Genomic DNA, 27,920 nt, shown 5'->3' on the forward strand with positions numbered 1-27,920 from the left:
GAGTACTTAATAAATTTGACTGTCTTTAAAGTCAACATCTCTTTTGTCAAAACACTTTGGTCTACAGACAGATGGTCAAAATTTTGTGAAATCACTGCATAACTAGAGTTGGGAAATATTCCATTTTCACTTGTATTGTGTGATGTCAGAGTGAGCATATATAATTAGTAGGAGTGTGGGAGGTGCGTTATTTTTTGTTGCATGCTGTGAGGTTATGTCTGTGAGCACACACAGTAATGTGTCAAACATACTTCTAAGCTGTCCCTGATTTTCAAGGAGTCCCTAATTTTGACTCACATTTTAGCTTTGTCCCTCAATCTCGCAAAAAAAAAACTGGTGACCTTTGGAGAAAAAGTGATGAATTACACATAGTATATAGTGACAGTAATTAGAGTCGTACACTTCTTTCACTTCAGAAAATGTATACTAATTCACATTCTCTTACTCTGTTAACATCTCAGATTAATAGTACTTTTATTTTAGAAAGTGTCCCTGATTGTCTCTGATTACTTCTGGGATTGTCTCTGAGTCTGTTATGATTTGTCCCTGATTCAGTTGAGAACTACAGTGTCAACTTTTTTTTTTCAATATTTTTGTGTCAGCATTAGTGATGGCAACATTTGGGTGCTTAGATTATTTAAAGTATACACACACACACACACACACACACACACACACACACACACACACACTCAGATACATATATCTGTGTGTGTTTCTGTGTGTGTGTGTGTGTGTGTGTGTGTGTGTGTGTGTGTGTGTGTGTGTGTGTGTGTGTGTGTGTGTGTGTGTGTGTGTGTGTGTGTGTGTGTGTGTGTGTGTGTGTATGTGTGTGTGTGTGTGTACTTCTTTAAATTATTTTAGATTGTTAACCTGTAACTTGTCAAGCCCATAAGGCTAAAGACCAAACCTAACATATTAGTCATAGGAGACTCCATCATGAGACACACAGATGTCCCTCTCATCAGGCTGGGATAAGAAAAAGGTCACGATCAGCTGTCTGTCAGGTGCCAGGATCTGTCATATCACACATGCACTCAAGTCTCTCAATAAAACGTACCATTATGACTCTGTCATAGTCCATGTTGATGTGAATGACTTGAGATGTACCTCTATGGACTATATGAAGTGAGAGATGACTGAGCTCTCGGACTATGTGTCTCAGGCAGGTATGTCCTTAGCCTTAAGCAGCATTTTACCTTTACCTAGAATGATGCCTCAATACAAATAGAAAATAATTGACTTCAACAATTGGCTTAGTTTTTGGTGTCTTTCTAAGGCGATCCAGTATCTGTCAGCCTGGGATGACATGATCAACAGACCTCGATGCTTTGCCAGAGATGGTCTTCATCTGTCACCTCTGGGATTTTGGCTACTGAATAAGACTCTTGCAATCTCCATAGTGCCTGTTTTAGGCACTGTCACAAGGACAAAACTCCCAACATAAAAATACCAACCAAAAATAACCTCAAGGTCATGTTGCTAAATGCTAGGAGTCTTAACATGAAACTGCACTCACTGGAAGCAGCCCTCACCCTGAAGGACACAGACATTTGTGCAGTCACAGAGACCTGGTTCAAGGCAGTGGAGAGCACCCTAGCCATACCAGGTTACACCTCCTTCCACACGTTAAAACCACAAAATGAAGGCAAGAAAACTAATGGAGGTGGTGTATCAATATTCATCAAGGATGAATACACCTCTAGATTGGTCAAAGAGTATGACGCCATAGAGATACTTCAGGTGCAATTAACTGTTGGTAGGACACCTATTCAAGTCATTGCCAGCTACAGAACCTCCTCCATGGATCAGGACACCCAATCTGCCTATTTGGATCAACTTGAGTCTATCAAGATACATCCTAACATCATAGTTTTGGGTGACTTTAACTACCCTAGCAAAGTCTGGGTGAATTACTCATGCTCAAACTAATCTGCCCAAAAGGTCCCTCAACTTTGTCAACTCCAGTGCCCTGGACCAGCTGGTTCATACCCCCACCAGGGGTGCCAACATCTTGGACCTGGTGCTTAGAAATATGGGAGACCACTGTAGCTCCAAAAATAAGAGACCAGCATACAGTGGCACCAGATAAATCCTTTATTGTAGAAGTGCCCTAGGCAAAAAAGCAGAAACAGACCAGTTTTGGCTTCACAGTTACATAGCCTTCATCAGTGTCAATGTCTAATAAATAAGAAATGCTTTATATACATAATTTGAAGGATATGTGATCAATTAAAGATGCTCATTAAGCCCTGGTTTAAAGAGACCTCTCAGTTTAACAATCCATTTTTTCTCCATACTGTTTGGTAGATCATGCCATCCTAATTTATTGCTTCTGGGTCTCATGATTTGTATCTGTAATAGTAAAATTAAATGTAGCATTTTGGTGTGTCCTTGTATGTTTGTAGAGGGCGTTAGTTTCTTTATGGTGTTTAATGTCATTAAGATGTTCAGAAATTCTGAATTTAAGAGGTCTGGAAGTTTTCCCTATGTAAAATGCTGAACAATTGTAACTAGCTAAGTAAACCACCCAATCAGTAACACAATTAGCAAAAAAATGAAATAAGTATTTCCATCGGAACAAATGTGTTTCATCCTCATAAATTGAGATTTGGGGATGTTCCTACAGATGTGGGGTGGATGAAAACTGGTGGCATGGAGAAGTGAATTATATTCGGGGAATTTCTAATGAACTTCAGTGGTCAATGTGTGGTCAGATTCTCTGGAGACCAACACATCCCAAAAAATTATTTTGTTCTTATCATAGTTGACCGTAAACTCAATTCCCCATTTATTTTCATTTAGGTATGCAATGAATTCCAATAGGTAATTCACATCCGCTCTCCACACCAACCAGCAATCATCCAGATATCTCCTCCAGATGTCCATTTTGTCTATATATAAGTTATGGGAGTTATCATAAATAATCTGTTCCTCAATATATGCCATAAATAAATCAGCATATATTGGGGAAAAGAGGCTCCCATAGCTGTACCCTTAATCTGTAAGAAACATTTGCCCCGATAGAAAAATATGTTCTTTGTGAGCACATGTTCAGTGAGACAGAGGAGCAATGCATTGAAACCAGGTTTGTACATTTCTGTTTTGTTTAACCAATAATCTAAGGCTTCCAACCCTGCTCAGTGTGGAATGTTGGTTTATAGGGATGTGACGTCTAGTGTGCACATCAACCAATCAGTAGTGTCTCTAATACGTGCTCTGACACATTTAAGAATTCACTTCTCCATGCCACCAGTTTTCATCCACCCCACATCTGTAGGAACATCCCCAATTCTCAATTTATGAGGATTAAATGCATTTGTTCTGATGGAAATACTTATGAACACTTCAGGGATGAATTGGTTCTTAGATTTAGGGACAGAGGTTATACAATGGGCCACGTTTTACATACGAAACACAATGTAGATAACATGGAGTGTGAGAGTCTTCTTCTTTATAAAGCCAAATGTAATAGGGGTGGGGGGCCCCTTAGATTAGTTACTACATGCGGACACAATACCAAGGTACTAATGGATATTGTGCAACACCATTGGAATATTCTGACATCTGACACTAGACTTGGCGAAATTTTGGGTGATAGATGTCATTTTTCCTTCAAGAAAGGTAAAAATCTTGCTGCATTTTTTAATCACTATAAACATGGTCAACTTCATCATAAGAAATATACATAAGTTACTTTGCCAGGTGACCCCTTAATTGGTTGTCACCCTTGTGGTCATTGTGTTCACTGTCCTAGGGTTTTAAAAACCAACAGCTTCAGTAGTGAAAATACTCCTCATGTCTATGAGATTCCATTTTTTGCTAATTGTGTTACTGATTGGGTGGTTTATTTAGCTAGTTGCAGTTGTTCAGCATTTTACATAGGGCAAACCTCCAGACCTCTTAAATTCAGAATTTCTGAACATCTTAGTGACATTAAACACCATAAAGAAACTAACGCCCTCTACAAACATACAATGACACACCAAAATGCTACATTTAATTTTATTATTATAGATAAGATCATGAGACCCAGAAGCAATAAATTAGGATGGCATGATCTACTAAACAAAATGGAGAAAAAATGGATTGTTAAACTGGGAGTTCTCTTTAAACCAAGGCTTAAAGGCATCTTTAATTGATCACAAGTCCTTCAAATTATGTATATAAAGCATTTCTTATTTATTAGACATTAACACTGATGAAGGCTATGTAACTGTGAAGCCGAAACTGGTCTGTTCATGCTTTTTTTCCCAGAGCACTTCTACAATAAAGGATATATCTGGTGCCACTGTATGCTCTCTTATTTTTGGGTTTGCTTTGACTTATACTGAGACTGTGCAGCTGCCGTACTTGCAGAGGTTTCTTTCTGTTTCAGACCACTGTAGCTCCCCCACTATGAGTTCATCCCTGGTGAGATCTGACCACAGTTAGTCTCATTTGAGGTAAATATGACACCTGACCCACTCCTAGCAGCAACTAGATGAAAAAACTTCTCCAAACCAGATTATAACCTCTGATGGGATGGTATAATTAGCTTTACTGCACCTCTCACCCCAGACAGAACCAGACACTATGCCAAGCTCTACATCAATGCCCTATACAAACACATATATAACTGCATTAACTAGGCAGTACCTGTTAGGACCACAACAAGCTTTTCATGGAAAAGCAAACCTTCCTGGTGGACAACCACCATTAACAGGTTTTGCAATAAAAGGAAGAAACTGCTGTCCAAGAGTAAGGAGTGGGCTCTAAACTGGAGACATCCCCTCTTTAGCTTAAATAAGCAAATAAGACTTCTTGTGAAGTCCTCCAAGGCAAACTCTGAATCTAAGTTAGCTTCTTCAACCAAGGAAAACTATAAGGTGTTCTTTAGTTACATCTGTAACCTAAAAGGTAAGACTCAGATTTGCATCAAACTGATAGTTAATGGTAACACATACCCTGAGCCTGTGGACATAGCTAACCTGCCAGTCAACAGGCTTGTTGAAAACTTCACTCCCCCGTCTCCACCACACGTACTTCATGACATCCCTTCCACCTGTCCTCTACCTTGTACCTCTAAAGAACAGGTTATAAACACCCTCTCTAAGGCCAAAAACAGAGCATCAATGGGATCTGATAACATCCCACGCTGTGTCCTACATGGGCTCAAACAAGAATTAGCATCACCATTGGCTACTCTTTTCAATCACAATCTAAACACTGGCTTCATCCCAGCTGAATGGAAAACAGCCACCGTTATTCCCTGCAAAGAGGTGGTGCTTCTACTGACCCTGGGAACGACTGACCTATTAGTCTGACTAGCCTTATCTGCAAGGCCATGGAGAGAATCATCATGGACCTTATCAACAAAGATATAGGTAATCTCCAAGCACTAGATCCTACTCAGTTTGGATTTGTCAAGGGGAGATCATGCTTGTTAAACCTGGTGGACTTCTTCAAGACAATCGCAAGGGCCATGGACAAGGGAAAACCTGTGCTTACAGCCTACCTAGACCTAGCCAGGGCATCTGACACTATGCATCACTCAGGCATCACTGACAAACTCTCCCAGCTAGACAAAATATGGAAACATTTCTACAATGGGGCTAGGCCAGGCCCAGGGGGAGGATGGCCCCCTGTTGTAGAAGGAAGTAGCATTCCACAAAAATCATAAAAATTGATAAGCCAAAGAAGGACTACTGAGGATAAGAAAGAAATTATGTATTGTTACTATTATGCAAAAAGTCCAGAATTTCCAGACACAAGATAACCAAAAAGATTAATACAGAAATTAGAGGAAAGAGCCTAAAATAAAAATTTGTGTTTATTAATACAACATATTTGTAAAAAAACAGTATATAGACCAAGAAACTTTGATCTGTTTGGAAAAAGAAGCATCTGAGGAAGTGTGAAAATATAAACAACAAAACCTTGAGATTTTTGAAAAGTATAAAAAAGAAATAGGGACATGGGAAAGAAAGAGAGATTCGGTATGGTGCAATATTTATGCAAAGGCAAAAGCCAAATTAATCAATATAAAGAAGACAGACCCAAAGATATTCAAAGAGAAATACAGGCAAAGGCACTCAGATATGGAAAATGTCACAATAAAAAACATATCACAAAGAGGGAATGCAGAAAAGAAGATTAGTAAAGTAGAAAAAAATAGAAGTTGACGTTATGGAGTGCCTGCAAAGTGAAGGATTTGGTATAGAAGGTCTAACACAGGTTACATCACAGCATGATAGAATGAGTTCCCAAAGTAAGGAGAAACAGGAATATCAGGAGACATCTGAAGAAGAAATATGGACATGGGAAAGAAAAACAGATTGAATATGGTGTAATATCTATGCAAAGGAGAAAGCAAAATTAATCAATACAAAAAGAGCAGCACCAAAGATATTTGAAGAGAAATACAGGCAAAAGAATCCAGACATGAAAAACTTCACAATACAAAAAATAAGAAGACAAAGGAAAAGTAGAAAAATAGATTAGTAATGGAGGAGTTAAGGAGATAGAAACTGAGATTATGGAGTACCTGCAAAGTGAAGGATTCAGTGTAGAAAATCTAATTCAGAAAGCACCACAACAGGATAGAGCAATGGATATCCAAATTAAGGGGAAACAGTGAAACAGGAAGCAATTGGTCAGGTGTCATATGAAGATATTTTGGAGCCTTCCACAGGAAACTGGTATAAACATTCACTTGAAGCTGGACAGCAAGGGAAGGAAAAGGAAACTGTGGAAACTGACGCAGTCAATGTTGAGGAGTGATAGGCCAGTGAGTTCCCATATGGCAGAGCAACGGATGACACAGGATGAAATTGAAGAGAATGTGCTACAGGAAGATGGTATAGAACTTTCTAAAGAATGCCTACAGGAAATGGAAAACAAAAAATGTGCCCTCAGTTCAGAAGAAAATGAGCCAAGAGAAGAGTTGCTTGATTTAATAGAGACAAATAGGCATATTAAGATCAATATAAGAAATAGACTGCAGAAGGTCAATAAAACCCAAAAAGTCAGAAGTTTGATAAAACAAATGAACACAGTAATTAGGACTGTCCATAGAGATCCATGTGATATAGCAGAAATAAACAGGATATATTACTGTGCAGCTAAATTAATAACTGATAAAGTCCTATCACAAGAACACAGGGTAGTGAGGGAAATGAAGGGGAGAAAGTGAATACCATCATGGAAATATCGAACAGAGAAAACTATAAAGCAATTAAGACAAGAAGTGTCACTGCTAGAAGATTATAGAAGAAGGAATAGATCAACAAAAATACTTAGAAAGAGAGACTTGATAAAAGCAATGCACAGTATTAGAACAGATCAGGATCTAGCATGCACTATCACAAATAACAAATTAAAACTCTCAGCACAGGCAGAAGAACTCAATAAGCAATTTATTGATGACCCAAAAAAGTTTTATAGAAATTAGGAAACAAGGCAAAAGGAACTGAAAGACCACCAAATAAAGAAGAAGAAGTATTTATGAAGATCCTGTGGAACATAACAAAAATGCTAAATGGATAGAAGAAGTAAAATAAAGAATAAGAAGTTTAAAGGTACAGAATATGACATGAGATGAGGCAACAGCCAGAGAGATTGAAACAAAGTTAAGAAAAGCCTCTAATTGGAAAACCCCAGGCCCAGATTCAGTACCTAATTTCTGATTAAAAGTGTTAACATCTTTGCACAAAGACTTAGCCATGAGTAAGAACTATTTATATGAGCATCCCGACAGACACCAACCTGGCTAACAACAGGAAAAATAATGCTTCTACTTAAAAATGAACCTGCAAGCCACCCTAAAAATTATAGACCAATAACTTGCCTTCCAACGACATATAAACTAAATACATTGGAACTGATGCCGACAGAGTTAAAAGTTATTTGTAAGAAAACTCAATTATGGCAATAGAACAAAAGGGCAATGAAAGAAAGTCATATGGAACAAAAGATCATTTGTTATTAAATAAAGTCATAGTGGAGAACTGTAAAAAGGGGAAGAATTTAAGTATGGAATGGATTGACTATAAAACAGCATTTGATAGTATCCCACATTCATTGATAATAGAGTGCTTAAAATGTATAACATAAACCCCACACTAATTGATTACATTACAGTGACCATGAAACAGTGGCAGACCATTTTGCAATTAAGCCATGATAAAGGACAAATTATTATCCCAGGCATAAACATTCAAAGGGGGATATTCTAGGGTGACTCTGTCACCGCTGCTATTTTGTCTTGCCCTTAATCCATGAAGCCATCCACTTAACAGCTTAGGTCATGCCTATAATTTGGCTCCTAGAAAACAACAAAGTGTAAAGACTTCTCATCTTCTCTTTGTCAATGATTTAAAACTGTATAGCTCATCAGATGAGGAACTGAAAGCACAACTGCAAGTTGTCAAAACTTTTTCAGATGATATAAGAATGTCATTTGGTCTTGATAAATGTGCAAAAGCAACCATTAAAGCAGGAAAACTGCAGCACCAAGAAAACATCAGTTTGGGACAAGGATGTGATATAAAAGAACTTGAGCAAGAGAGAGTATATAAATGTTTGGGAACTGATGAAGTAGCAACAATAAAACATGAACAAATGCAAATAAAACTTAGTAAGGAATACTTTAAAAGACTTAAATTAATCCTGAAAACAGCGTTAACATCTAGGAACAAAATTCAAGCTATAAACAAATTTGTTTTTCCTGTCCTAACTTACAGTTTTGGAGTGATTGACTGGTACCAAAATGTGTTGGATCAATTAGATAGGAAAACAAGAAGCATGCTTCATGCTCACCAAATGATTTACAAAAATCAGTGCATACCAAGATTATATATTCCCAGTTCCGAAGGAAGGTTGGACCTTCTTGAAATTGATTACATGTATAGATCTGCAATCGTGGAACTGCACACATATCAGCTGACCTCACAAGACCCAGATGTAGTAAAAGTTTTGAAACATGAGGAGAATAAATCTAAGATGACTTCTCTGCTTAGTCGTAGCAGAAACATACCAGCGTCAAGCAGGAATGGAAATCAAATCAGAAGTAGATAAAGTCAGGCAGCAACTGAAAGTGCCAAAAAACAAAAGAACGAATATAAGGTGAAGGACCAGATGAGAAGGCAAGAAATGTGAAAAATGCATAAATATAGTTGCAAGTATAGAAAACTTCTGAAAGAACCTCATGTTGATCAGGATTAAACACAGAAATAATTAAGGAGAGGCGAATTCAAAACAAGATATGAAAGATTACTACTGGTGACACAAGATAGTGGGCTATGTACACGTTGGTTTACAAAGTCCATTGAACATGTGGGAAAAACATACAAATGCAGGTTTTGTAAAACCAAATTGGAAACAGTGGCACACCTCATTGCTGGTTGTGACATACTAATGGCAGAAGGACTGTATACTGAAAGGCATAATAATGTGGCAAGACTGTTGCCTGGGGATTGTGCAAACATTATGGTACTGAAGTGGCTGAAAAACTCTGGAAACATGAACCAGAAAGCACCATAGAAAATAATGAAGTCTACATCACATGGGATCACCCATTACCAACAGTTCAAAAGATAGATGCTAGAAAACTGGATATGGTAGTCCATGATGAAAAGAAAACAAAAGTAGCACTGATCATTCAAATCACCACACTCAGTAACTACAGTGTCTTGTGTACAGAGAGACACAAAGTCATAAAATATCAGCATATGCAGGCAGAAACAAGAGTAATGTGCCAAGAAAGATACCCAGACAGTTCCAAAAGTAGTAGGAGCAATGGGTCTTATAAAAAATAATTTACAATCATATTTAGATATGTTACCAATACATGTTACCCCATATGAATTGCAGAAGGAGTCATTAGTGGGCACATTGAGGGTGCTGCGAAGAGCACTTCTGGCTGACATCAAAGACTGAAACGATACTAATTTCATGAACTTTAATCGTACTTTGACTTAGGAATGGAGTCCATTTCCATCATGGTATTAGAAACCCGAAAGACTTGGAGAAATAAAAAAAAAACTAGACATCTACCCTTATATTATAAGGTGGGTTATAAACTGCCTCTCAGATAGAACCCATACAGTCAAAATAGGGGAATCCACCTCCAATAGCAGACCTGTTACCAGTGGTGTTCCATAGAGATTGGTCCTTGGACCACTACTGTTTGGAATCTATTTCTCCAAAGTACAAGCTAAAACCAAGAGACTGTGGCTGACAAAGTTTGCTGATGACTGCAAACTGGGTGGGCTAATAGAATCTCAAACAATGTCAACATCATTCAAGAAGATCTTATGCAAACAAATGATTGGTGTCAGAGTCATGGCCTCAAACTCAATGCAAAAAAATGTATTATCATCCTTTTCAACAAGAGCAATGCTCCTGCAAATTACCATATCAATGGCAACACCCTAAGTACGTACTCAGTGGTGAGAGATCTGGGCACTTAGGTTGACAGCAACCTTGCCTTTGATCATCTCCATAGTATTAAGGAGGGCATTCTATATGGCTGGCCTCATAGGTAAGGGCATTGCCTTAAGAAAAAGGAAAGTTGTCACTTCCCTGTATTCTTCACTCATTAGGCCAATCATTGAGTACAATGTCCCTTTTGGCATGCACCCTTCAAAGCACCTACAGCAATTGGAGAGACCATAAAGGTTCCTCACAAAGAAAATTCAAGGTCTTCAGCAGCTATCCTATGTGGATCGTCTGAAATCATTGTCACTTTATTGTTTCATACAGACTACTCAGAGGCGATCTCTGCCTTGCATATAAGATGATCTCTGACTCTGCTTTATTGGAAATGCTGCACATCTGCAAGTAAAATGGTATACAGGTTACTCACTCTAAAGACCTTAACCTGGTATGTGACATCAAAAGAACCTGCTGGAGGGACAGATTTGTCTCCCAGAGGTTACCATACCTTTGGAATAGACTTCGACTTCACATAAAACACAGCACCTCATTGGCTCTCTTCAAACACAATTTGGACGATTGGATGGTTAACCACAAATTCACCCTGGGGTGGTTCCACCTGTGTCTCTCTTGGACAAGGGCAATAGGTGCTGATCATGGTAACAAGGGTAACAAGGGTAACATCTGGCTAGGCTTGTAAGGTCCCTTTGGCCATTAGCCTAGTAACTTCCTATGATCCTAGGTATCTCAGTAAATTGTAGGAAAATGGGGAACATAATATAAACCTTGTTTAGGGAACGATGACGTTAACAACAATGTTCAACATGACCTCTTATCGAAAGGTACCTATGAAAGAGCATTAGTTATCAACACAGTACTGGTTGGGAAATTGTTAAAAAGATAGTTGGAAGGAATTGGAATATTTTAAGAATTAACCACACTACCCCCCCCCCCCCCCATTTTGGATGATAGACCCCATTTTGTGTATAAAACTTCCAAAAACCTGAAAGAAATTTTGGAAAATGACACAGATGGGTCAACCCAAAGAAGATAAAGCCAAAGGGACCAGGAAATGTGAGCACTGTAAATATTGCTCATATATATATATATATATATATATATATATATATATATATATATATATATAAAATAACATGAGGACCGGACAGTAATGGGGCACCACAGTTAAATTATAAGATGGAAATTGTCTAAGTAAAGATTTTGTTTATTTAGCAAAATGTTCTACCTGTCTCAGTTTGTATACTGAAAAAATGAAAGGATTTTCAGGAAAAGAATATATGAACATGTTTGTGGCATTTCTTAGGCTTGTGTTAATAATACTCTTTTAAAACATGGTGTGATTTGTGCTGGGTTTAAGAAGTTTAGGTCGGGCATTATAGAAAAGATTAATACATGTCCAGAGCGATTTTTTGGCAACTTAAATTAAAAGCCACAGTCCCACTAGGGATTAATGAGAACATCTCAGTTCTTCCTGCACTGAAACAGAGATCAGCAAAGTTATTATAGCAGATTATATTTAAAATAATTAAAAATGATTTTTTACAAAGAAATCTCCATACACAACTTTTTTTCAATATGTTATCAACAAATAAACTTTTTATAAGGTGGATTTTTATAAGGTATATTTAGTTTAGGATGTTACACATCATAAAAGTTTTTGTTTTATATATAATTAATATGAGGTTTAAATGAGTATTTGAATGTGATTGCTCAATATGAGAATTTAAACAAGAATGGTGCTTCTGATGTTCAGTTCTGATGAAGTTTTGTATTTGGCAAAACAAAAGAGCTTAACTACTGTATTATTAAATAGTGGAGTTTACTCCCAAGTAGGTTTCCTTCTGTTTTGTTTATATTTCTCATGGTATTTTAGATTATTAAAGTACATATAGAAATATGGGGCTAGGACTATTCACTGGAAGCACATTTCACTGAAACTCAAATGACTGTGCACAAATCACTGAAAGCACAATTCACTGAAAACTCAATTCACTGAAACACATTTCACTGAAAGTTATATGTGGCCTTTTCCCCACTGTAGTACAACACTGGAATTAGAATATACAGTAAGGGGGGTGTGGGGGGCACCGCACAAACATAGTTTGGATATATATTAAGTTTAGAAAAGAGTAATTTATTGAAATTGCAAGTATCCATGTGTATAGTTCAAAGTATTAAAAATAGGTGGGGGGCACCCCCCTTACTATATATTCTAACTCCAGGGTCACACTACAGTGGGGAAAAGGCCATATATAACTTTCAGTGAAATGTGTTTCAATGAATTGTGTTTTCAGTGAATTGAGCTTTCAGTGGATTGTGCACAGTCAAATGTGTTTCAGTGAAATATGCTTTCAGTGAATAATCATAGATCCATAAATATATGTATATTTTATATATACTGTATACATATATATATTTATTATTTTTTAATCATGCTAGAGCACTCCATGTGCACTGTTTTCAGACTCAGCCTTCAGTTGACAATCAGTAACATTAGGAACATGATCTAAAACGATCTCTGCTATAACAAAAATAGTAACTTTATTTTTGGACAATAACAGCAGATATGTAATCTCTGTCTATATATAGTTATACTGCATTCATTATTAACAGCCAATAACATAAGATGAAGTTCTGAAATTAATAGTATTTAAAACATTTCATAGATGTCCATGCTAAACCTTTTAATACAGTGTCTGTTTAATGAGATATTTGAAGATATTTGACTAGGAATCTTTGGCTATACCCAGCTTTGGAGCTGAAAGTGTACCAGTAATTAAAGAATATTTGGAATTTCCCAGTATTTTTCACTAAGGGTAGTTTAGTGAGTGTTCTGCGGATATGGATGGTGTCCTGGAGCAGGCAATCAAGTGATCACTTGTCTTGTTTAGGGCAATTTGGAATTCAGTAAGTTCAGTTTGTAAGCCTTAAGGAATCTGCCTAATATGATCTCTTATGACCATGGAAATCCCCCCCCCCCAGTTGCCCACAGGTCTGAGTACATGGGAAGCATTAATCTCAGTTAAGGAGAGAGTGCTATCTTTACAGTGAAAACAAGTCTCAATTACAACACAGGCATGGATACCTTCAATTTACAGGACAGCCTTAAGATCAGGCAATTTATTATTATGACTATTGACAGAGAGAATAGTATCCCTGATATGGTCAGAATTAGAACTTGCTGTAAATGTTTCTGCTATGTTGGGATGTCCAGTAGCTAAACTTGGTCTAAAAAATCACTATGGGTCAGCAAGGGCTTTGGCCAGTAAGTGAAACCCATGGAATGACAGTTGAAGAAGCTGCCCCCCCCCCCCCCCCCCCAGAATGACACCAACTACTAAGATATTTGTTGAAGCCAACTACCTTACTTAGCGGCCATTCTGGGTGATGGTAGGATTCCACTCAGGACAAGAGTCTTGAAGCATATGAGTGTTGAACACCAATGTCTCTCTTCAGGTCTATCAGGCTGGATTGTCACAAGTCATTCACAACCACATGGAGTCACTGGGTTGTATTCATATATTGGCTGGTTTAAGGGACTGAATAGCCTTCGTGACATCACAGATCCTCGTCACAGAGAAACTGTCATCCTATTCCTGCCCAGTTTTGTGAACATGTAGTCTGTGTGCCTTGCAGTGGAGTCACAGGTTACTAAGACATTTCTGTCTGTATTCTCATAATTAGTGGCAGTGTAAGGTTTATAGTCAACAGACTGGTGACTCATGAATATGTGAGAAGGTAGTGATATGGTGATACTACTTTTGTGCTGAGAATTAGCTTTCCTAGTTCTAGGAGGCTTAAGGACTGACTTTTTGACAGCATCAGTACGTGCTAGTTTCCTGGGTTCATGAAGTATGGGTGATGCACTCTAGTGCTCACAGGCTATCTTTTTAACTGTCAGCATTGCCCCTATGTTGTGAAGATACTTGCACTGCTCACACATCACTCTGTTTTTCTGCAGTACTAATTGACCGTCTGTGAGCATTAAGCAGTTTGTGCACTACCCAAGGATGCCCACTACTACAAGACTGGCAAAAGAATGGGCATAAGTTGATTTGTCTTCCATGTTGACCAGGGGAAGGTTTATTTCTTACAAGGGGTAAATGTCTTGAACTGCTATTCATTTGTTTAGTCAACCTGTGCATGAATAGTTTAGAATAATAGGATACAATAAACATCTTATATTATGGGTTGTAGTAATACCATCTTAACAGCTAACTACACAATGCAGCTCTTATCACAGTTAAGGGCAAGAAACAGCAGATAAGTGGAACATGGAGTGGGAAGGTGGGTGTAATACATGAATTACATAGGAGTACTAGTTCTACAGACTGGGTTAATTCCATTGACTTGTGACTATGGAATGCTGTGTGCTCTGCCACTGAGAAGTGCATAGCTTAGTGCAGCCCAACAAAACTGCACTAAGACATGCAAGGCTTTGTAATTTAAACACAAGGAAAACAAGCTACAGTCAAGTTAATTTAACCTCCTTTGTTCCCCATGTTAATGAGAGGCCCAGACCACCAGCAAGTTACTTTCTCTCACAAACAATTTCTCAGTTAAAAAAGCAGACTTTCTCCAATACAAAGTAATGAAAACACAGGCTCCCCATTGAAATGTTGGGACTCGAAATACTGAGCATCAACAAGCCAAAAAAAGAGACCAAAAACACAAAAAAACTAATTTCAAAGAAGATTCTTCTCCTTAAAACTTCTTTTTGCAGGGGAAGGCAAGCCCCACTCCACCCCAAACTCATATATACCAACTCTGAGATTATCATGTCTCTGAAAAAAAAAAATCAATATTCCAAGAAATGGCATCTCAGACTTAGTACATGTAAGTCCGCTCATTCGGCCATTCTGTCTGTATTTCTGGATTCATTCCAGTGAATCCCGATATTTCAAATGGTAACCAATAGCAGTAGCGTAGCAGTTCCACAAAAACTTCTTTCTCCCTGATGACAGCAGCACATTCAGCATGAACCGTCAGAAGTTATTTTGTAACAATTATGTCATTAGAGCAAAAAGTAAGGCATTATTATGAGTGCATACATCATGTTACTGGAAGAAACAATATGGCAAGGGAACACGTTTTCTTTTTAAATCAATCAGAACTCATTTTAGCAAAAATGTCACTCATAATTACTAACGGCTAGATATTTTTTTTTTGTGTTGCTATAGTTTATAATCTGTTATCTTTATGCATCTAGACTCTTTAAGACTGAATGATGTACGACTAAAAATTCTCTCCTCCCTCCTTTGAATAGAGAAACAAGAGGATAAATAAATGAATGAAAGTTACTGCTAATTACCTGTCTGATCTCCCACTTTTCCTCTGCTATGGGAAATGTATTTTGACTCTTGTATTGACACTCCTGAAGTTTCGCTCCCACCTGATAACCACGTAGACACAGCTCCTTACCAGCACTATGTCGAATCTCTTGTTGAGAAGTGTATTCAAAGTACTGGAAAAAGAAAACATACACTGAACAATTGCATAGTGCCAGAATATCAGTTAGAATTAATGTTACTTATTATTATCAGCAACTGTCCAGTTTATCTGACTGCCATTTATCACGTTTCTAAACCATATGCTGAAAGAGAAAGGTTATAAAGTTGGTTAGCACCTATCATAGTATGATATCTCTAAATGTATTGTAGTGAATCAGCCAAAACTCATGACTGTTACAGCAGATGTTTAAGTCCTTAGTTCAGTCCTCAACCTACCCACCGCCAAGTTCATACTGATGTGCTACACCATTTTTCAATCTTTTGATATAAAGTAGGGGAAAGCATTTTTTTTCTTTATTTTTGCTTCATGAAAATTCAAGAACAAACTATAAGGAAGTCAACATACAGTCAGCAAAGTATTAAACTACAAACACCCACACTAAAGGGATAATATCCATACAAATGAGTGGGCCAGATTCAGTATTCCCTTGAAAACAATGTGTGCTGTAGGCAATGTACACATCCATTTTGTCTTCTTCAGAAATACCACTGTCAAAAAATAAAGTTTCAATAAGTTCTGTTAAGTTATAATTGCATAAAGAAAAAATATTTTTGTCCATGAAAAAAGTCTTAGATAACATTAAGAGTAATCTAATTCACTCATTCAAGGGCCTGTGAAGAAGACAGCAGGAAGCTACACATATGTACTTGGCTTCCTGGTGCAGTGTGATGGGATATATGCTACAGTCTGAATGGTTCTATTAATGAGTGTGGGTACCAGTGGAGCCAGCCAGTAAAAGTCAGTTGCCAAGGTTAGCTTATATAACCTGGAGCTATGGAGCTCAGCCCCTTGTGAAAGCAAAACCTTGTGGTGGTTGGGCAGTGCTGGAGCAGAAGTAGCTGTTAGATGAGTAATACAGGTCTGCCATTGTGAGCACAGTGTAGCATCACTTGTGTGATGCTCAGTTGAAATGTGTGCCAATAAATGAAAATATTGTTTCAATCGGATTGCAGACTGCAGAAAGGAAAACTCGCTTGTTTGTGCATATACTAATTACTATAGAGAATGCTTGAACTTCTTAGAGACCATGGATCTGGTGCTTGATGGAGAATGAGTTATTGACTTTGAAGCTCCATTGAAGTACTTCAGCTCTCAAAGAGGAAATGACAGATATACCTACAGGTATCCAAGACTATCTTGCCTAATCTGATATCAGGTGTTGACTTGTTTTCGACTTCTTTGCTACTCATGGACTGCTCATAGCAAACACCATGTTGATATACCAGGATATTCATTAGTCCATTTGTTGACTGACCACTTTGGCCAATGGTCAAAGACTGACTTTGTAGTGGAGCCATCAAACTACAGACTATATTTTCTGGATGTTCAGGGCTAAAGAGGTGCTGAGTTGTCATGTAACAGCAGCAGAATAGACCTGGGAAACCCAGATGAGTAATGAGGTTGTCCTACAAATGCCTACTTGATACATCTGTCACAAAAGGAGATACTGCCAGCCCAGCTATGTCATTTGTGAATATCAACATGATTCGTATGATTGTGCTACAAATGTATTAGAACTGTATGTCATATAAGATGATTTGTACAGATGTATGTGCTGAAGAGGTATTTTACAAAGTGCTGTTTAAAGATGTAACCACAGCATGCCCTACTGGATTAGAACAGAAATGTACCTGCAGTATTGTAACTGTTTATATGTATATATTTTAACAATGGAAACTGAAACACAAGAGGTTAACTTCAGAAGAATAGCTGAAATTACATTATGGCCACATAATAGAAGGATGTTATCTTTCAGTTTCAGTGCAGTAACAGACACAATGTCTAGAACTAGAAGTTTTCTGTATTGTCTAGGCAGTGCTTTATTGTTTTATGACTTCCAGGATCTGCCTTAGATCTAAGAAAAGCCCTTGTCTATGTATTTTCTCAGGTAGATGCTAAATGCTACCAGCTGCATCAGTGGGGTTTTCACTGGGATCGAGACAGATGACAAGAAATTGTGTCATTCTGTAAGCTATCCCAGCAGTAATATTTGAGATATTAATTTAAGAACTCTCTGAGAGAGAGATAGTATTCTGTATTTTGTCTTTGACCTGACAACATCAAGATCCACTCATCACATCTGCCTTGCTTGCTCTGAAGTAAGTTATTAGGGTACAGTAATTATCTTAGATACAGTCCGGAATATAGTTTAGCTTAGCTTAAATGTTTTTCTTTATTTATTTGAGACTGTCCAGCAATGTTGTTTTAAATATTTCTTGTGATTTTGAACTCTGATGTCACTCCAAGTATACACTGAGTATTTTCTTGTACTTTTATTATTTAATATTAAATATATTTAAACCTTTCATTGTGACTGATCTGTGTAGAGACATATTTATGTTCTGAGAGTGCTTACATATTTATTTGGTGACACTGTGTGGGCCTCGCCTAATAGCCTTGCTCTTGGTCAAACTACCATTTGTATTGATAGTAACATTACACAGTAAGATTGGACACCTTTTGTTAAGGGCCTTAAAGTAGCTGATAAAGAGTTGGCGTGTGCAGTAATAACTACCTTAAAGTCTGGGAAGAAGGGGGCATAGCTAGTAAACCTGTGCCAGCCTTTCCCAGGTGTGTGTGTATATGGAAAACAATCTCCAGCAGTGTGTGTGTCAGCTACTTGGGCAGGGAAAATGAAGCCCTGGTTGGACAGAGAGAGTGTTGAAGGCCTTGGCTTGGCCACTCAACTGAGATCTCAACTCTATAGCTGTGCCAGTGGGGAGTCTTACTGGGGATCTGGAGAAAGAGGGAGAAACCAGATCCAGACTGCACTTGATGCAGTGAACTGCATCTTGAAATACTGTGTGTCTGTACCTGTCATCCTTCCAATGTAAGTCCCCCACTGGTGCTTGTGGTGAGGATTGAGGCTCCTTGATTACTGGGCAGTGCTGGAGCATCACAACGTCCATGCAGGATGAGTTTATTTCCCACCTTTGTATGTAAGAAACTCAACCTTATACTTTGAGTGATGAGGAATGTGGAGTCCAAATAATCCCTGGTAAAAACCAGAGTAAGAGCAGAAACTACTACTGCTTGTCATGGAGATAACTCTAGGATCCAGAGGTGAACACCAGTAGCAAGTGAAGCTGTCAATTTAAGGAAAGAGGCCTTTTCTACATTGCTACTATGGGGGACTGACAAGCAGGTACTTTACAGAACAGGAAGACTACAGCCAAGGCAGTCAATAAAGCAAAGGCCCAAGTGGAGAAGACATTTGAAGAAGTCATACAGTATAACTTCCAGAAAACCTCAAAGAGGTTCTAGCAAAATCTCTGGTAACTCAGGAAGGGGAAGCAAGATACTGCCCAGGTTGTTCTCAGAAATGTTGAATAAACATTGATCTTGACTAGGAACATTATTGGGTGGGCATCAATCATATTCACAAGACACACCAACCCCTTTACTATAGTGCTACTATTTTCACAAATAGCTGTATATGTAACAGCTCACTTGTGTAAAGACTTTTATATAAGACAATATCACACAGCAGCATTATACACGCTGTATTACACTATATGTAACACATGTAATACCACAGTTACTGGCATATTTTAATGATTGATACAAATATTCTTCAGTGTTCACAGATTATTATAGTCACCATGCCTGATCTTTTAAAAACAAAATTGGTATCTCAAATATATGCTTTCAGATACTGACTTAGCAGCTTCTTTGGATTCTGTACATTTGGCATACTTAGATTAGGTTTAGTCTTAGAGAACTCTCACAATGCTGAGTTGTCCTCTTTAAGTTCAATTATCTTAGACACATTTTCATTCTACAAAGATGATAAATAAAACTACATCTTTTAACTCTGAGACCCATTCAGTACATCTGAACTTGCAAACTGATTAGTATGATTTTCAGCTGACTGACTAAACCAACATTTTCTGTTCCATTGGTGGATTTGATTTTCAGGTTATTTTATCAAATATATAATCTTTGTTGTTCTGTGTGGCCACTTATAGCAGCTGGTGTGTTCACTTTTTGAGCACAATACTACAAAGTTTGTTCTTCATCCATATCATTTCCCTTTTTGCAACCTCTGAAAATTCTTGGAAGATCTGTCACATTAGGTATTTTCTTTGAATTGACACTCATATAACATTTGTCTCACATTACCTTTGCAGCAGGTAGTAGTAAGGATTATGAGGTAGACAGCGTAAACTTTAAGCACCTGCCCATTAAAAACTGAGCTGGCAATAAGCCTACTGACTGTAATGATGTGTTTCTGTACACAAGTAATGACAGATAGTGTGAATTGTCTGAAATATTCTGAAATATTACATTTTTAAGTAACACTGTTCACTGTTTGGACCATTCATTATACTTGTTCATTAATCTCCAGATATCTAGGACTCAAAGTAGTGAGATTGAGGCTTCCAAGATGGCTGCACACTAATCAACAACTTAATGCCAGTTCCCCCAGCATGAAAACAGAAACTAAGAAAAAAAGAGCCAGTCAGTTTGTCAGTTTTGGTAAAATTCAGTTATTGGCTAGTAAGTGCACTGTGTGGATCCCATTAAAGAAGAAATTTGGAGAACCTGAAAGAATATCAACCAAAAAAGGTGCAGAGAAAACACTGGCTGGGAGAAATACAGCAGCTGTTCAGCAAAAAGTAGTTCAAGTATCAGCTTTGATTTAATAGATGGCTTCCTGTAATATAGAGAAAAATATATATCAAATGTACTCATAGGTGATTAAAATAAATGATACACAGAAGGACTATATCAACTCAAATAAATGACTGGAAAAATAGAAGAAGTTTTAGCTGCAAATATTAACTGATAAAACTATAAAAATCAGAGACTGAAGTGAAGAAAAGGCTGGCTGAATATGAGGTTTCTCAAGGAAGGCTGTTTCAAAAAGTAGTAGAGTTAGAAGACAAAGCATACAGAGAAAATCTGAGATTTTCTACAGTACCAGAGAAACTGAAATGAATAAACTCTATTAATTTTATGGAAGCACAAATAAGCAACTGGACTGGTATTCCACAGCATAATTTATTAACTGAAAGGGTTCATTGAGTGTATACTCCAAACCTGGCTATGAGAAAGCAAACAAGACCTATATTAGTAAACATGCAATCATACCAGCAGAAACAGCTGATTCTGACAAAACTGTGGAAGAAGGGAAAAGTATCAAAAATTGGAGATAACAGAGTGCTTGTGGAAAGTGATTATTCATTGTACACCAGGCAGAAGAGAAGCAAATATATCCCAGCAATCATATAATGCTGATAGGTAGATGTGAGATTTAAGCTGTTATATCCAGCTGTCTTCAGAGCACTTTTTTTCCTGAAGGATTAAATACATTTTGTCATGCAGAACAGGTTAAAGAGGAAATCAAAAAGTTTATGCAACAAAAATTGAGCCAGCAAGCAGAAGTTGATTTTGCTTCTCAGTCCTCTAACAATACAGCTGAAAGAAAGACTTTGCCAGTGAAACCTTTTCCAATGTTCCAAAGGAAAATTCTTGAGAAACAGGAAGACAGGAGTTAACTAGAAAAATCAAGAGTACCTTTGACTTGAATCAGAGTCTGGTGTTGAGAGATGATGATCAAGAAGAAGACCAACAACACTGATATTAACAAATAAATGGGAGACAATAAAGCATCAATCATATTTGTGAGATTTGGCTTTGAAAGTAAAAGTGGCTGAGAAAAGACTGAAATTTTGTTGACTTTGTTAAATTTGTGGATGAACTGTAAAGCACATACCCCATGTTATGTTATTAATATTTAGAAGGACATTGAATATAAAAAAAGTAACTGTAAGTAAAACAATGTTTGTTTTTATTAGAATTTGTATAAAACATTTCATTATATGAACTGCATATTATAATAAGCAATTGATAATAGAGTGTAATCAGGCATGTTTTAAATGAATGGGTGGATCTTTTCAGTGACTACTGTATATGTAAATATATTAACGTAAACAAGTACTTTTTGTAGTTATGCAAAATATAGGTATGACAAGAGAAGAAAAGCAGAAAAAACAAATTTAAGTTAATATAATAATGTGGTCTTGGGTTGCTGGAATGGGGTATAAAAGTGTACTGATTATATTATACATAGAATTATGATAATAACTTCCCTTCTTTTTTACAGGGGTGTATGTCTAGATTAATGTCCTTGGCTTAAGCTGTAAACAAGTTTTATTGTAAGCAAATAGGCTTGAAAAATTAGACAAACTGAAGAAAGCCATGCAAAATGCTATTTTTTTGCATCTGCAAAGATATTAGCTTGTTTTTTTCCAATTAGTACATGCTCTCAGTGAAAGAAAAGATATATGTATTTGAAGGCAGATGGCCAAGAGGATTCTGTTCTGAGTGAAATTTATAAAGATTCATTCATGCATATGTAAAATTGTTAGTTGTTTTTTTTCCTTCTCATTCCTGACTACTTTTATATGGAGATAAGCTGTCTGCAGGTGTCATCAATTATATGGGGGCTACTGAACATCCTTTGCTGAGGGAAATGCAAAATGTAAAGGTACTATAAAAAGCAGTTCAATGAAAATTATAGTTTGAAATTATGGGAAATTAATAACAAATGGTAGCCTCCCTAGCAGCCTTAATACTTGAATGCATTTAATAAAACAATACACAGTTTTGTTTTATTTAAAGGGAGACAGTGCACTTTTTCTTAGGGTTAAAAATTAAAATGCAATGCTTTCTGAATGCATCCAATTTGTATTTCACATCAAGGAGGGGAACAGAGATAAGAAAAGAACAAACAGCAATCTGTGTAAATGAGAAAACAGGCTCATGCTGTAACATACGCTTTACCATGGGTAATGTTAATTTTATATTAGGTCATGTCTGTGGGTGCAGCTGTCAATTTGAGGCAATTGTTCTTATCTGAAGGGTTAAAATTAATTTGTTGAAATGTACAATGTTCTGTGTGTTTATTCTAAGTGCTCTGAAAGCTAGTTTTGAGGGGTTCATTAAAGCAAAAAGTCTTGGAAAATATTGCATTGGTTCAAATTGAGACAAGAAGAAACAACTGTATAAAGGATCAGCCTTCCAAATATTAGTGTGTGCATGTAAGGCAATTGTTGGAAATATACATTTAAAAAAGTGTCACATATAATAGGTGGGAAAATATATGTTTTATCACAATAGCTACTTTAGCCATATTATCTTGGAATGTAAATGGACTTGCAGATATACACAAAAAGGAAAGAGTGTTGAATTATATTAAACAATGCAGAGTGCAAGTAGCATAGCTTGAAACACATCTGGAAATAAATGAGCATGTGAATTTGACAAAGAAAGGATTTCAGGATGGACATTCAACAGAATATAAGGGTAAAAGGAAAAAGATCATAAAAATACGGATTGCTAGAGGGGCTCCAATACTGATAGAAGATGAAAAAAAGACAATATTGGTAGCATTGTAGTGGTAAGGGGCTATTGGTAAGGAAGAAGGATTATGCTTACATGTATTTATATTCCACCAAAAACTGCTCTTAACGAGCTTAAGAAAAGTTTGGGAGACATTATCAGCTTTCAGCAGAGAATATTATTTATAGCCATGGACTGCAACTTATTCTGCAATGATGCAGATGTATCAGGAAACAGAGAACAGAAAGTAAAACAAAAAAGGGTAGATTTCTGAAGACATTTATGAAAACATTTGGTATGGTAGATGTGAACTGAGTTGTAGGAACTCAGAAATAATTTACATAGTATTTTCTATGGTAAAATAATTGGGCTAGACTGGATAAAATTACATTTCACTGGAACGTGTGCTTTTAATTGAAAGCTATAGCACATACATCCATTAACTATTGCAGATCATACACCAATAAAAACTAATATAAAACTGCAGAGTAATGAGACACTGACACTTTCTCTCCCACCTGTTAAAAAGATAGGAATTTAAGGAATATATAGTGAAATTATTGTGAGTTATTAGGGAAGACAGACCTTTATTAATATGAGATAGTGAGTAGGATAAAATGAAAGCAGAGTTTAAAAATAGAGAAGAAATAAAGGAGAAAGAGATATGGTTAAGAAGTAATAGGAATTATTTAGAGATGTTGTCAAAGATTAAAGTATTGCAGATTGAGGTGAAGCTGAAAGAACAAAAAGGAGCAACTGTAGTGAGTATTTGGTCAATATCCATTAGTTAAAAATATGCTGTAAAGCAACTATTTTAAGATAACTCCATATCACAAAAGATTTTAGCTCAATGACTTAGGCAAGAAAAAGCAACAAGCATTATCATTAAACTTAGGGAGCCTATGATGAAAATACCCAGACATCATATGGAGGTATTAGTGATATTCTGGAAATTTTATGAAAGTTTGTGTAACACTGAGGAAAATGGAATCCAAGAAAGAGCACAAAAGGAAATATTTATGGAAGATTTAATTATTCCAAGATTAGAGGAAGATGAGGCTCAACAACTAACAGTAAAGACAGGAGGAGATGAGATAAAACAATTATGTATAATCAATCTGCTGGGAAGTCTCCAGGAACAGATGGTATTCCAGTGAAAGTTTGCAAATTAAGCAGGAAGAAAGTGATAAAGATCTGGAAGATTTTATTTAGCAGCATTATAAAAGGAGGGGAACCACCAGCATCTTGGAAGAAAGCTGTGGTGGCTATATTACTCAACAAGGGTAATAATTATAAAGTGATTATGTCTATTCTAGCCAAAATAATGACAAATATGTTGCCAACATTTGATTGATATAGATCAGTGTGGTTTTGTGGAGGACAGGCAAACATTTGACAATGATAATGAAACAATGATGATCCAGAGGGAAGCTGAATATATTTTCACAGGTCCTGATGCAGAGATAGAATTGGACAGAGTAAGCTAGGATTTTATGAGTAGGGCATTCCCTGATACAATAATAAGGTTAATTAGGAGGATAAAGTGGGATTGCTCTCCAGTAAGTTGTGTTTGAACAGAGGAAGTAGACAGGGATGTCCTCTTTTTTGTTTTTTGCTTTCTATTAAAAGCCATTAGCTAAAAATATAAGACCCTGAAGTTCAAGGATATAAGTGGCTTCGTAATCAAAAATAGTTGCCTCTACTTGCAGATTATATTATTTTGTACCTGATAAATCCAGAAAAGGATATTTTGATGTTCTGAAACATTTTGTCTTTTTCAGGATATAAAATTAAGGAACATAAAGCAAAGGCTATAGCTATAAATTATGTACCCACTCACAAATTTGGTTCAGCAATACTTATATTTATGGGGACAAAATAAAATGAAATATTTAGAAGTACTGATTACAAAAGCTTCTGTTATGGCAGCTAATGATATGTGGAGAGACAACACAAGAGATGACACAAAACCTGTGAAACTAGAACATTTTGTGTATAGATATGGATAATAAGATACAAGCAGAAAAAAATGTTTCAGTCCCATAAGATTTATATATAGGTCAGACATATTTTTATCAAACAGGAGAAAAGTTGTGGACAATAATTATTAAAGCAATAGTTTTATATAAATGTCAAGAATATTTTTGTCTTAAATAATTAATAATAACTTGAAATTCTGCTATAGTAAATTACTACCTTAGCCTAGAAATAAAAGCAGAAAGAAACTCAGGGAGTTGAAGAAAATTACAGCATGCCCCAAGGTCTTGTGCTACCTTATAATGTGACGTTGTCATATAGTTTTCCTGAAGTCCTTCAAAATCTGTTATGTTGAGTTTACAATACTGTTTCCTTTTTTTTTCTTTTTTTGATTTTACTAGTATTTTGATTGTGTCTCACCACATTCCAAATAATTAGCAATCATTCTAGATTCTGCACAAGAAAGTTGAGAGTTTTAACTAAGGTACACCTCAATTTGAAGATCCTTTGCTTAGTAATTAAACAACAGAAATTACAATTATGTTTTTAATATTTCTCTCTCACTGCAATCTTTTTAATCTTTTAGGAAAAAAGATTGTTTAATTAAAAGACCTCTCAGTTTAGTATTAAATAAAGCCCCAAATATTTACAATTTAGTTTCAGGGTATCCTATCTTACTATACTAGGCATTTCAATTATTTTTAATTACTGTATCATATGAGATATGCCTAAAATGTAAGATTTTAAAATCCACTCCCGTTGCATTTTTTTTTTTTTGCATTTTCTGTAAAATAGTGAAAGTATACCCTTAAATGAACTTTTGAATGACAATTTACTAGAGATTGTAAATAAGTCAATCCTTGTCCAAGACTTATGTAGTGATAAGTACAAAAGGTGAAATATAGAATGTTGGGATATGACATTCTTTAAGGATCAGATAGATTAAATAAATCCGTAAGTTTTAGAATTATTTGTGAATATTCTAATTGAAAGACTAAAAAAAAGTTTCTCTTAATAAAACAGGTCTGGGCTTTTTCTAGCACCAATGCCTGCTCTTCTGGAAAACCAGTTATGGTCTCTTAGCTTTGAGTTTCAAAATATTTTGAATGGATGACTTCCTGCATTTCTTTTATTTCAAGGCTTTTCATTTCTCCACATGCGCAGTTTTAGATTTAGACTTCAGTTTAATAGTAGGAGAAAACACAAAAGAAAAAAAGATGAGTTAAAATAACCAGCTTTAGCAATCCTAAAAAAAAATGTGTATATTTTCCATTGAAGTTTCATGAAAAAAAACATTACAGAGACACTATTTAGAAAATCACATACAAGATGATTATGCAAAATTTATTTTCATCTATATGTATGTAGTCTAGTTGGATATAAAAGCTGATGATTTTCAGATGTGCCTACTGAAAAAAAAAAACAGAATAGATAATCCATGTTGTGCATTTCTTCATCATGGTGATATAGGTGTGGCTGCAGATATATGAGATACATGAGAAAATAGAGATACTTATGATAAAGGAAATAGATATTTATTTTAACATCCTGAGTTTAAAAAAAATACTTAGAAATAGAAATTATACCCATTGGCTTACAAGCTTTTAAAAGCCCTATTACTCATTTTAATGTTACTAATGATGAAGATAAAAGATTTGAAGCACACTGAATTGCAGCAGCTGATAACTGTGCAATAAAGTGGGTAAATATATTAATTGACTGGGATTTGCTTAAACTGAAAAACAGAAGGATGAGATTAGACACACATGCTGATTAAATAAGCAGATTAATTTAACATGAATGGATAGTATTTTCTGCAATATTATTGACAGACTTAAAGCTGTGACATTAGAAATGACAAACAGAAAAAAGAACAATCTTCAATGTGATTTAAGAGACTATAATAATGGTTAAGTGTTCTTATGGAGATTTAAATTATCTACAAAATAAAACTGCTCAATGAAGGAGAATGACTCAGCAGAAAACAATAGAGAACTCTTTGTTTGGTACTGGCTATACTAAACATTGGGTCAGCAAGGGAAAAGATTTTCCTCCTTTACCAAATGCTAAACAATCCAAGGCTATGAATTTAAGGCAATTTTAGGAGAGAAGAGCAATAATATAATACTCAAAGGAAACAAGGAAGGAATGGAATAAGTAATAATGCCACTAAAAAAACAACATCACCAAATCAAAAGACAAATGTGGCAATAAGGTAACATTTGGTGACATTATTTCTTTGTTAACCTCTTTGTGTAATTGTGAAGGCACTGAACCACTCACTAACAATGTTTCTGTTATAAATTTGTCTAGTTATGAGTTATCAGACTGCCAAATTTCAGTTTTAAAGTCTGGTTGTGGACAGTAGCTATAATACTTTTGAAAATCTAAATGATGGCAAAGGTTCTGTATAAGATTTTTTAGATGGGTCTAATTATAGTTTCCATTTTTATGCCTAAAATTATGATCAGACTAATGCGTATAGTTTATTTGATACCTACAAAAGTAATAGTAATTTTATTCTCCCTTTTCATAGCAAATACTGTAGGTAACACAGTTTTTAGTGGAAAATGCCTTTTCAGAACTCATGATAGGTAGAATGAATTTTAATTATAATTTGACTAAGTGGAATGCACTTAATAAATTAC

General features: G+C 36.1%; 1 protein-coding gene across 1 annotated transcript in view; it reads right to left on the reverse strand.

Annotated features, from left to right (window-relative positions):
* Positions 1-27,920, reverse strand: part of GALNT3 (polypeptide N-acetylgalactosaminyltransferase 3) — a 514,825-nt gene that overhangs the window by 11,171 nt on the left and 475,734 nt on the right. The window contains exon 10 of the mRNA XM_044075606.1: positions 15,749-15,901. Coding sequence (XP_043931541.1) covers positions 15,749-15,901 — 153 coding nt within the window. The remainder of the gene's footprint in view (positions 1-15,748; positions 15,902-27,920) is intronic.

This window comes from Protopterus annectens, chromosome 6.part1 (assembly GCF_019279795.1).
Source record: "Protopterus annectens isolate FY-2018-M chromosome 6.part1, PAN1.0, whole genome shotgun sequence".
NCBI lineage: Eukaryota > Metazoa > Chordata > Ceratodontiformes > Protopteridae > Protopterus > Protopterus annectens.